General features: G+C 48.3%; 1 protein-coding gene across 1 annotated transcript in view; it reads left to right on the top strand.

Annotated features, from left to right (window-relative positions):
• PCCA (propionyl-CoA carboxylase subunit alpha) overlaps window positions 1-12155 on the top strand; it is a 2021650-nt gene extending 2009495 nt beyond the window's left edge. Inside the window, exon 24 of the mRNA XM_069205070.1 lies at window positions 11816-12155. Within this exon, the coding sequence (XP_069061171.1) occupies window positions 11816-11884 (69 nt within the window). The 3' untranslated portion in view covers window positions 11885-12155. The remainder of the gene's footprint in view (window positions 1-11815) is intronic.
• Window positions 12156-13004: the final 849 nt, after the last annotated feature.

The raw sequence follows: 13004 nt of genomic DNA, 5'->3' as shown, positions 1-13004 counted from the left end.
TATTGAAGCTTCCCGCTCTGGAAGGTCCATCCTGCCTGGGTGATGTGATAACACCCCCACCCAGTGCAGGATTTTGTCTCTGGCCCACGAGAGTGCTGGCTTTCACCTGGGGGGGCGGTGGGGAGGGAGGGGGTTCAGAAATGGTAGCTGAACTGGTCAGGACCAGTCAGTCAAACCACTAGTAGCTGGTAGGTTTTCAGGGGGCACCTCTAAGGTGCCCCCTGGCTACAATTATTAATAAATCTGTCACTGGCATCAGTGAGGGTTTGTTACTCTGAGATGTTTTATACTAAACATCCCTATATTCAGAGAAGCCATCATGTAGGTGGGAAACTCGTAGTGACCAGTGTCCTGCACATGCATTTAAATGGCTTCCCTTGTCACTTACTATGTCTGAGAATCGACAAAGACATAGCAGGGGCATATCTGTTCCTGCAGATGTGCCCTCACATGTAATATACTGCCCCAGGCCTTAGGGCTGTAAGGTGCTAGAGGGGTGATTTACATACCTTGCATGTAGTGTTTAGGGAACATGGCACACAGGCTGTGTGCCATGTTTTGTTTTAACTTTTGTCTGCACCAAGACACTCAGCCTGCAATGGCAGCCAGTCATCTGCTTGTGAAGGGTCCCTTAGGGACCCTCCTTAGTACAGGTACCATTTACGAGGGACTTAGTGGTTACTGTAGGATTTGAGAAAAACAACTGTGCAGTTTTGGAGAAATAGATCTGGCATTGGAGACCTGGTTAGCAGGAAACCAGTGCACCTTCAGTCGAAATTAAACTAGAAACCAGGCAAAAAGTGTGTGGGGGAGGGACCATGTCAAAAGAGACACTTAACTACAACCATGCAGGCATTTGTTTACCAAAATGGAACCCAGGGCTCTCAGTGTATTCTACCACTCACAGGCACACATACACCCAGTGCATGTGAACAACATACATACATGCACTGCACAGTATTGTATACATGTGCTATACCAGGAACGTATATCCAGCCCTTGCATTTAACATGCATGCACTGCCCAGCATTTTGTCCTTCATGTACTGTACCTTTTCATAGGCACATATGCATCGGCATAGGCATTTAGCATGCACTCACTACATCCACTCACTACATTCTTCTTGCATTGTACCACTCAGAGGTACACATACACCCTGCAGAAGCACTTATCATGCACACACTGCATGTACTGTACCACTCACAGGCATTTATCCTTCACAGATTGCACAGCACTGCTTCAGGTATTATATCCCTCATAGGTGCATATACACAACACATACATTCACCAGGCACATATGAACTGCGCAGAACTTCACGCCAAGGGTGAGTTAAGCACCCAGCAGCAGAACTTTAAAAGTGAGTGAGCCTATAAGCCTTACTCCAGTGACACCGGTTAAAAGGGACCTGTTCACTCCTACTGATCACTACACTGTACGCTGCCACAGCACACTCGTACTGCTTAACTTCTGGGGAAGGCAGTAGCCTTCCACCACTATGAGGGTTGAGCTTTGGGCATCCCCCCGTATCCAACAACAATGCAATCAGTGAGACAGCCCTATGTCATGGCACATATGCATGATCCGTGTTTGCCTATGAAAAAAACATCAGCATTAAGGATCCAGACATTAGTACAGTTCGGCACTCAGAGCAGGGGTGCATGTCTATTACCATGTAGAAGACATTTCGGTCCCAACACAATCCAAATTCCCCTATGAGCCTTTAGGGCCTACCTTAGTGATGGCTTGAAAGTATTAATAGGGAAGCTTTAGGCCTGGCAAAAGGTATTTTGCCAGGTCAGAATGGCAGTTTAAAACTGCATTACAGGCTGCAGTGGGAGGCCTGAGCCATGTTTTAAAAGTCTACTTTATTTGGCGGCACAAGACTACTGGCCGATTGATAGCATTTAATTTGCAAGCCCAGGGCACATGTAGCACCATTTACATGGGACCTCCATGTAAATTAAATGTGCCAATAGAATACATGCCAGTTGTACCATGTACTGTTTTTGGAGAGAGCACAAGTAGTTTAGCAGTGGGTAGCAGTGAAAAAGTGCACAAAGAGTCCTAATCCCAACAAAAATGTGTTCAGCAACAGAAGGCAATGGGTGTGGTGGGTGTCAGAGACCCTGCGAAAAAGGTCCAGGTCCAACACTTTTGTATTAAGATTTGTAATGTTGTGGGCAAGAAAGATACTTCAGCTGCATTCTTACATACTCAACATAGCCTATGGTAGCCTATTTTACTATCTGGGGTTCCAGTGGTTGACATCTGCTGAGCAGCTACTTCGTCTTTGCATATTTTACAGTATATAGGCCCCACCCTGGAGTGCTGACGTCAGTTTGTTTGTTTCCACGCCAGCCTACAGACAGATCCGAGAGAAGAGCTACCCCTAGTCATTTTTTGACTAACTGCGACACTTTTGTTGAATACGTTTTGGCGAGTTTTGGATGCGCTGAGGGGTGTCCTAAAGAACTGGCTTTAAACCCTGCGACCCCTGTCACCGAATGATGTCGGTGACTGATCCATATCTTGTCTGCCTTTGGTGTCTGGAGCGCAACCATGACCCAAAGTCATGCTCTGAGTGTCGGGTCATGAACCCAAGGGCTTTGAGGGAGCCGTCCCTAAAGCTTATGGCAGCCCGGCGCTCAACTCCATATCTCTCCCGGTCTTGTTTGAGAGGAAGGTCACAAGACCGCTCGCTGAGTCATCATCAATCCTCCTCATCCCATTCCAAGTCCTCAGGACGATCAGGTCACAAGAAGAAGACAAGGAAGACCAAACATTCTTTGACTTCACCCCCATCGCTCGGATGACGCAGCACGGGAAGACCATTGACGCTCTGGGCCTCTGCCTTTGGAGCCTTCATCTGGGTCAGCTCTGCACCTTCCTGACTTTCCTGGAGCCGGTGCCACCCCTACCCAGTTGAAAGAATTCTGAGAGACCTTGCGCCTTATCTTTGGGTAGACTAACCCGTTCTCAGTGCCTTCGGGCCCAGGAGAGTCAGTGAGAGCCCCCTCAGGTTCCATGCCAGCAGCTACGGCCTCTGCTCCGGGGGCACCTCCGGATCTGCTCTTGGATCCATACCAACAACGGTCGCGCCAATTCAACCTTCTCTGGCGTCGGGACAGATTGGTTGGGCCCACAATCAACGTCGATCCTATACCTATCCCTGACGACCTGGAGCTGAACTGGTGTCGCTCTATTCCTTCTCCCAGGGGCTCTCCTAGGTCCAGGGCAGATCCTGACCCTTCTTTCTATGGGTATGGATATGGGGATATTGTAGAGGAGTCGCTGGACCCTTTAGAATACCAGTTTGGCCCTGACATGGACTGGGTTCAGGATTTAGGCGATGCGATCAGACTAGATGCCTCTCCTGACGCTTGCATGCTTTCTCCCCCCGTGGCTACTGAGGAGGGAGCTTCATACTCCATGGTGGCAAGAAGGGCTGCTGAGGTTTTGGACCTCAAGCTTCTTTCTGTGGAGGTCAGGACTAATCTCCTGACTGAAGTGCTTCAGCCTGTTGCTTCCAGTTCAAAACCCCTCCTTCCCTTTAATGAAACCCTTATGGATGTCCTACTAGGTACCTGGTCCAAACCCAGCATAGGGGCTCCTGTGAACAGGACGGTTGCCCGCCACCATCGGCCTGCGCCAGCCGACCCAAAATGTCTGACCCAACATCCTACCCCTAAGAGCCTTGTGATTCAGGCTTCCTCTTCTTCTGACACATTCCCTTCCACTCCCCCGAATAGGTAATCAAAAAGACTGGATAACTTTGGGAAGAAAACGTTTTCTTCCGCCAGTCTAATGCCGCGGTCCGTGAACACCGCATGCCTTTTGGGGCGATACTCCCATACCCTCTCAGATACGATCAAGCAGGTGATGCCTCGAGTCCCAGAGGAGGCTCGGGCGGTTCCCTCCCAAGCTGTTGCTGACGGGAGAGATGCAGCAACGTTCATGATTTGTTGTGGACTGGATACGGCCGACTCACTAAGTACATCGGTTGCATCGACAGTGGCCTTGAGGCATCACACCTGGTTGAAGACGTCTGGCTTTTCAGGGGATAACCAGCAATCTCTAAAGGACATGCCTATTGATGGCACTTGTCTCTTTGGAGACAAAGCAAACTCAGCGCTCAAACGATTTAAGGATTCCCAGGCTACGGCTTGATCCCTTGCCCTTGTGGCTACTCCTCGCCCCCACAGTCTGCTTTTCTCCCCTTTCATGGCTACGGAAGGGGCACCCAGCCATGTTTGTTTCCACCCTGTCATTGACCTGCGCATGCTTCACAGCCTCTGTGTGGACACGGGATCCCACATGCTCGTGGATCAGAGAGCCAGCGGGTCACCCCCAACCCCTCCACTGCCTCCAAGCCTTCCTAGTCTGTTGGAACATCCTAGACCAGTTGGCGGCCGGATTTGCCATCACCAGCCCCACTGGGAATCCATCACCATGGACGGGTGGGTGTTGCAAATTGTCCGAAGGGTCTACTCTCTCCCATTCGAGACTTCCCCTCTGGCCAAGCCACCATCATTCGATCATCTGTCGGAGGATCATTTTGCACTTCTCCGCTAGGAAGTCTAGGCTCTCTTGGCCAAAGGAGCCATAGGGAGGGTCCCTGCGCCAGAAGTAGGTCGTGGTTGTTCTTCCTGCTACTTTCTGGTGCCCAAAAAGGACAAGGGCTTTCGCCCTATCTTAGATCGCCAGGCCCTCAATCTGTTCCTCAAGAAGAAGTTCAAAATGCTAATTCTAGCTCAGGTCCTGTCTGCCCTGGACCCCGGAGACTGGATGGTAGCATTGGACTTGCAGGACACTTATTTCCACATTCCCGTCCTGCCGGCCCACAGATGTTACTTGCGATTCGTAGTAGCTCACGAGCACTTTGTTCACTGTGCTCCCCTTCAGACTTACCAGCACCCCTCGGGTGTTCACACAAGTGATTGTAGTGGTTGCAGCTCATCTGCGCAGATTAGGGGTTTCAGTATTCCCCTACCTCGATGATTGGCTGTTGAAGACAAATTCACCCCAGGCTGTCGTCTCCCACCTCCAGCCTACGACGAACCGCCTGCATTCGCTGGGGTTTACTATAAAGGTGCAAAAGTCACACCTGCCTCCCTCTCAGACATTCCCTTTCATCTGCAAAAACAACAAGTGATGGGCGGAATGCTGAACATTGTCAAACATTCACCCCCAGTACAGTGATCTGGGCCTAAATCCATAGTTTTTTTGCTGCCCATGCCATTCCAGTTTGGACCCAGCCATATGCAAATCAGTCTCGACCCTGTTCCCCATGGGAACAGTCCAACCCGAACTGCTAGGCCAGGTCTTCCCTGGACTGGAAACAAGCATCCTGGGATCGGTTTTGGGGTTTCACCCCTCATCAGCCAGGCTAGCTTGAATCCAGTGGCTTGGGAAGCACGGGACCCACGTCTGGGCATACCCTTCCCACTTAGGGTGACAAAGCAAAAACAACAAGTGATGGACGGAATGCTGAACATTGTCAAACATTCACCCCCAGTACAGTGATCTGGGCCTAAATCCATCGTTTTTTTGCTGCCCATGAAATTCCCTTTCATCTGGGCTGTTCTGGACACAGTGCAGTTTTGGGCTTCTCCTCCTGAAAAGCAAGTCCCGGATATTCGGGCTATGCCGATGTTCCATCCTCTGTCCTGGATTTCGTGAGAATGATTCTGAGGTTGCTTGGCCTCCTGCATCCTGCTGGTCCAACATGCCAGATGGCATATGCAGACTCTGCAGTGGTACCTGAAGTTCCAGTGGGCGCAGCATCAGAGGAATCTCTCTGACATGGTCCAGATCTCGGAGGGGACTGCACTAGATCTGCAGTGGTGGCTTTCATATTGGTGTTGGGTCAACGGCAGATCCCTCTCCCTTCCCCAACCAGATCTCACAGTAGTGACAGATGCGTCACTCCTGGGATGGGGTGGCCACATGGGTGAGAGGTGGAGATCAGAGTCCTTTTGATCTTCAGAGGAGTCCGGCCTCCACATCCACATTTTGGAGATCCAGGCTATCCGATTTGCATTGAAAAATTCCTTCTCCCTCTCAAAGCGAAAGTGGTGCAGGTTTTCACAGACAACATCACTGCCATGTGGTACTGCAGCAAGCAGAGAGGGATGGGGTTGTGCACCCTCTGTCAAGAGGCTCTTCGCCTCTGGACCTGGCTGGAACACTAGGGCATTTCAGTGGTGATTCAACATCTGGCAGGCTCTCTGAACGCCAGAACAGACTAACTCAGTTGTCGATGCATAGTCAATCATGAATGGCATCTCCATCCAGAGGTGATGCAAGGTTTCTTTCAGCAGTAGGGAGAGCCTTGGTTAGATCTGTTCGCCTCAGCAGAGAATGCGCATTGTCGGCTGTTTTGCTCGTTAAAGCTTCCAAGACGGCACTCACTCAACAACGCTTTTTGTCACAAGTGGAGCTCTGGCCTTTACGCCTTCCCGCCAATACCATTTCTGTGCAGAGTTTCGAAAAAGATAAGGCACAACTGGGCCCAAGTGATCCTGGTGGCTCCGGACTGGGCACGAAGAGTCTGGTATCCGAAGCTATTGAGCATGGCCATCAATCCTCTGATCAGACTGCCCCTTTGGAAGGATCTTCTGTCGAAGCAGCAGGGGACAGTTCTGCACCCGAACCTGTCCAACCTCCACCTTCATTCGTGCAGATTGAGCGGTGGCAGTTGATACCTTTTGACTTTCCACCCAAAGTCTGTAATGATATCTTGGCAGCCAGGCATCCCCCCACCAAAACGGTATACACCTGTTGGAACAAATTTGTGGCATGGTGTATCAACAAGTCTGTTGATCTCCTTTCTTCACTTCTCTTGGATGTTCTCCTCTTCATTCTCTGTTGCCCATTAGGGCTTTGCTCTGGGCACCCTCAAAGGTTATTTGTCTGCTGCCATCTCTGCCTTTTTAAGGCTGCCAGACCAACCTTCTCCTTTCAAATCTCCCATTGATGGGAGGTTTCTTAAAGGGCTTGCCTACATGTACCCTCCTGTCCCGTTCATAATGCCCTAGTGGGATCTGATCTTGGTCCTCACATATTTCGTGTATGCTCCTTTCGAGTTGCTTCACAACTACAACTGTCCCCTGCGGCTCTTCACTCTTAAAACTGCCTTCTTGATTGCCATCACCTCTGCTCGCATAGTGAATGAGATCCAGGCTCTCTCTTGGGAAGCCATCATTTTTAGCTGTCAACCCTGATAAAGTGGTGCTTTGTACAAGGGCTTCCTTCCTTTCTTCCCAAAGTGGTGACACCTTTTCATGTAAGCCAATGAATCACCTTGCTTACTTTTTACACACACCCACATCCCTCTCATGAGGAGGAGAGATTCCACCGCCCGGATCCAAAAAGAGTGTTGGTGTTCTACCTCAATCGTACCAAAGATTTCCGGGTGGACGATTAAATCTTTGTAGGTTATGTGGGTGCTAAGAAAGGAAGGGCAGTGCAGAAGAGGTCCATCTCGCAATGGGTAGTGCTCTGCATCAAGATGTGCTACTCTTTGGCAAAAAAGCAACCCCCTGAGGATTTGCACACCAGAGCAGCTGCTGCTACCACAGCGTTAGCACGTGGAGTTCCAGTCCTTGATATCTGCCAGGCAGTGATGTGGGCATCCCTGCACACATTCACTAAACATTACTGCCTGATTAGTCAGGTCCGCAGAGACGGATACTTCGGCCGTTCGGTCCTGCAGGAGTTTTTAGAGTGATCTTAGTCTATTGTAATGTAAGGAATCTGCAACTAGAAGTCTCTACCAGATGCACAAGTTACTTACCTTCAGTAATGCTATATCTGGTAGAGACATATTATAGATACAGATTCCTAACTGACTCACCCATTTTCACGCTCTGCTAACTGATTTCTAGGGACAGGAACTTCCCTTCAAGGGCCCTAGTTTTGGCGCACCATTCTCAGTGTTCTTCCTGGCTCCACGATACTGGCGTGGAAAGTCATGAAAAGAAACTGACTCCAGCGCACCAAGGTGACGCCTATACATGACTGCGACGTCATCACAGCGACCACGATGCCAACGACACCCATGTAGTCGACCGACGTCACCTGATTGCACGCAGGGGTACTGGCCAAAGAACAATCTCTGGATCCAGTCTGACACCTGGGGGAAATTCTAAGGTAAGGAATCTGCAACTAGAATATGTCTCTACCAGATATATTGTTACCAAAGGTAAGTAACTTGTACATCAGGTAAATATAAAAAGGCTGAAAGAGGCGATAAACTTTGTAACCACAGCAAGGCTTTCCAGGCCGCAAGGACCCTCAAGGGCCTCCAAGAGTTGTGGGATTTGCCATTTGCACCATTTCGGTCCACCCCACATTAAAAAAGATCTGCTTTGGATTCTGCACCGGCTTCAGTGCCAACTTCAGTCCTGACTGACACCACAATCTATGCCTGTCCCTTCGACATAGCTGCCGGATGAGGATCTAAGACCGATGATTGTTTCCAGCCCTAAGCTGTACTCATCACAACCCTTGTGGCGCTTCCTATTGCCAATCCTTCCAACTCCAACACACTGCTGTTACTGCGCAGTTGCTTACACAGTACATCAAATTTTCGTCTTACACTCGGATCGAAGTCGGACTTTTAATGAAGATGGAAATTAATTTGTCCAACAGTACAACAAACAGAACTGATATAAAATCTTACTGGATGCTACTGGTCTGGACACCTCCCCCAGCACTGGGTTAGCCTCTCTTCCTGGTCCAGCCACAGAGGAGAGTGCATCCTTGGCTGTAGTGATCAGAAGGGCTGCAAACGTCCTTAGCCTGCAGCTTCCTACTATGAAGGTGAATACTAATTTCCTTAGGGGGATCCTTCAGCAGGGCCAGACACCTACTGAACCTCTTCTGCCCTTTAATGAAGCCCTCTTGCATACTTAAGTGACAAACCATGTTCTGGACCCCAGGCAACAGGTAGGTTGCCGATTGCCACAAACCAGTTTCAGACAATCCTGACTTTCTCATGCAGCATCTAAGCCAGAAAGCTTGGAGGTTCAAGCGTCCACAAGCAGGATCAACTCTAACCCCTTTCCTGTGACCCCTCCTGACCCCGAATCCAAACATATGGATATGTTTGGCTCACATGTTTTCCTCTGGCAGTCTTACACTAACCTCAATAAATGCCAGCTACCTCCTTGGCTGCTACACCCATGCACCATGGGATATGGTCAGTCAAATGTTACTGGCGGTCCCAGGCAACTTATGGATGTCTTTAGACCAAACTATTTAGGATGGCAAGGATGCAGCTAATTTTCTTATCCAGTTTTGCCCTGAACATGACCGACTTGGGTCGTGCAGTGGGCATAAGTGTGATGCTTCTTCACCCTGCTTCGATGAGATCCACAGGTTTCACAGTGGATATCCAGAGATGTTTGATGGATATGCAGTTCAATGGCTTTCGCCTCTTTGGTGAGAATGCAGATTCAGCCCTTGAGTAGTTTATAGAGAGTGACACAACACTTCATTCATGGGCCACTTCACACCTGCTAGGCAGTTTTGTCAACAGTGTTATCCATTTTTGGGATATGCCAGGGATTTAATATTTTGATAACACCTGACCACGGCACCAGTTAAACAAGCTCTTCAGCTCTTTCGAATTTGGGGCATCAAAGACAACTTGTGGGTCGTCTCTGTCACACAGCCACCCATGAGGAGGCAGGATCGGTCATTTCCTCAGTGGGTGGCAAGTTATCACTTCTAACAGATGGATCCTTCAAATTGTCCAAAGAGGCTATACCCTTCTGGTTTATTTTGTATAACCCCACTGCACTTTAACTGCTCCCTTTTGGCTTCACTAATGCCCATCAGAAGTTCACAAAAGTGATGGGGGTGGTCACAGCACAACTTAGAAGGTCTGGTGTTCCAGTCTTCCCCTACCTGGGCGACTGGCTGTTGAAGGCGCCCCAGGCAGTTGTCAACTACCTCCTGACTATGGCAAACCTAACGTTACCCTTGGTGATTACAATCAACATGTTGAAAGCAGACCTGACTCCTTTTCAGATGCTCTCCTTCATCAGAGCCATTATTGTCCATGCCTTTCCCCAGAAAGGAAACTCCAGGACATTGAGTATGATCCTGATCTTTCAGCCTCTGTCCTGGATTTCAGTGAGGCTGGCACTGATGGCCTCCTGCATCCTGCTAGTCAAGCACCACATGTGGCATATTCGGGCTCTGCAGTGGGAGCTTAAGTCTCAGTGGGCCTTACATCAAGGGACCTCTCTGACCACATGCAGCTTTTGGGGGAGACTGCAAAAGACCTGCAATGATGGTTACTGGACTGCAGTTGGGTAAGTGGCTGGCCCCACTCCCTACCCCTCCCAAAGCTAACACTGGTGACTGATGCATCACTTCTGGTTTTGGGCAGCCACCTGAGAGAGGTGGTGATTGATGAGATGCCTTCATGGCTCCATACAAGTCTTCTGGAGCTGAGGGCCATCTTCTTGGCATTGAAAGCCTTCCTTCCCTCCATCAAAGGGAGGCTGGTACATATGCTCATAGACAACATCACCGCCATAAAATAGATTTTGAATTGAATAAAAAGCAATACACAGGGTAGGATATGGGTCATGGTCCCTGCCCTAGAAGCACTACGCCGCTGGAAATGGCTGGACCATTATGGAATTTTCCTAGTGGTGAACCACCTGGCAGGATTTTAAATGCCAGGACAGATGCTCAGTGTGGCGTCGTCAGCGTGGTTGGAGCCTTCTATGATGTCACGGTTGTCTATATAGATGCCACCTCTGCGCGTGTACGTCAGTTCTTTTCCCACAACTTTCCACGCCAGAAGCACAGAGTCATAGTAGAACTAACAGTATTTAGTTTAGCTTTTTCACTTGATTTTTTGAAGAAAAAGTTACATGCCCTTAAGAAAGGCAAAATTGCCAGAAACATATATATATATCCGTAGAGCGGGGAGGCTTGGGTCGGTGTAAGGAATCTGCAACTAGATAGAGTCTCTAGCAGATCATTTGTTACCGAAGGTAAGTAACTTGTTCTTTGGGAGGGTAGCCTCCCTAAGTCACTGGTATGCTTTGAAGGGCACATTTGGTGCCTTCCTTGCATAAACCGGTTTGCACCAGTCCAGGGACCCCCAGTCCCTGCTCTGGCGCGAAACTGTACAATGGAAGGGGGAGTGACCACTCCCCTGTCCATCCCCACCCCAGGGGTGGTGCCCAGAGCTCCTCCAGGTGGCCACTCGATTCTGCCATCTTGAATCCAAGGTGGGCAGAGTTCCGTGGCAGCATCTAAGTGGCCAGGTCAGGCAGGTGACATCACAGCCCCCTCCTGATTGGTAGTCATCTTGCTAGGTGACCAGTCCCCATTCCTGGGCTATTTAGGGTCTCCCTCTTGGGGTGGTCCTCAGATGTGACGTGAAAAATTCCAGCAGGACTCCTCTGCATCGTTTACTTCATCTTCTGGCCAAAGGGACTGCAAATGGACCACCTATCGACGCGCAAGGATATTGCTCGAAGGAAAATCTCCAGATCCAGTCTGACGCCTGGGGGAAAATTCTAAGGTAAGGAATCTGCAACTACAATATGTCTCTACCAGATATTTTGTAACCGAAGGTAACTTGTACTTCAGTACATCATTATTTTATTGTTGATTGGTGCTCTTGTCCCGTTGAACTTTCTTTGTAAAACTAAATAATAAAAATTGATGAAACAAAACAGTTGCTTAAAAGCTACAATCGATAATACTGAGACACCTGTTGCTTTGCAATGCAACGTTGTAATTTTGCAAAGTAAATATTTAACAGTGGCATTTTGCATCTAACAGGTGAAATCTGTTCACTGCAAAGCTGGTGATACAGTCGGAGAAGGAGATCTACTTGTGCAACTGGAGTAAAACCTGTTCCGTTTAAAGACAGCATCGAACGGATCACTAATATGTTATTTGGGAACACAAGACATTCACGGGAAGCAGATTTTATACAATTGTATTTATTGATAAATCATTGATAGTTTTTCAGTTATCGATGTCGATCCACAAGTCGATTTCTGCTATGTAATGTTCCCTTTCACAAGCATCTGTACTTTAAATGGAAATAAATGGATACTTGTTCTTTTATAATTATGAACAATAAAGTTCTCTCCAGATTTGTAATTTTTACCAGTGATTGTGGCATACGTCTGGCACTTATTTCTTGCATTCATAAATATCACAGACTGTGTGTCTGTGTTGTATTAATCAAGTTTGAGAAGATTCAAACACAGCTTGTTATTTAAGTCTCAAAGTTGCCCCCCGCACATCTTAAAATGTACAATAACAAGAAATCTTGGTGAAGTACTCCATTTTCTTATAAGAGGTCTCAGTCCTCTGCACATGCAGCTTAATTCCGGTAGAATAATAGCAGCCACAAAAAGAGCTTCTGTCTCAGACTGTGTGGGACAAATTCACCAGTACGTTTGTGACTCAAACCACTGCAGCGTGTAGATTTTGTTTATCCCTAAAGTAATGCTAGAGCTGCTTTGATTTGCGTTAGGGATGGCGTCCTATGAGAGGTGCATGGCCGTTTCCATGCAACCATCCATGGACCTCAATTAACCAAAATTCCAGGGGTAGCGAAAGTGATATCACGCTCCATTTTATATTTACTTTCACTCACATACACTTACACAAACACACACTCACTCATACACACACTCTATTTTACATTAGCACAGTCTCACACGCAAACATGCACACAACGTACATTTAAAAGGGTTTTTTACTTACTTCAGCTACCAAGGAAGGCCATGTTCCAGCTAACTGTACTCCATTTTTATTACACAAATAGTGAATAATATATTAATCTCTATTAGTGTAATAAAAAAAAACTGATTAAATACAAGGAAGTGGCGCTCCAAGCAACATCCATAAGGACGAGCTGCCCCCTGTGTTCCTTGCACTAATTTTGCCACCTCTGAGGCTAGGAGTCGTAGAGACAGTGCCAGGGGTCGCAAGGGGAAAGCTGGGGGTCGCAGCT

This window comes from Pleurodeles waltl, chromosome 8 (assembly GCF_031143425.1).
Source record: "Pleurodeles waltl isolate 20211129_DDA chromosome 8, aPleWal1.hap1.20221129, whole genome shotgun sequence".
Taxonomy (NCBI): Eukaryota; Metazoa; Chordata; class Amphibia; order Caudata; family Salamandridae; genus Pleurodeles; species Pleurodeles waltl.
This window is presented reverse-complemented; position numbering and strand designations above follow the sequence as displayed.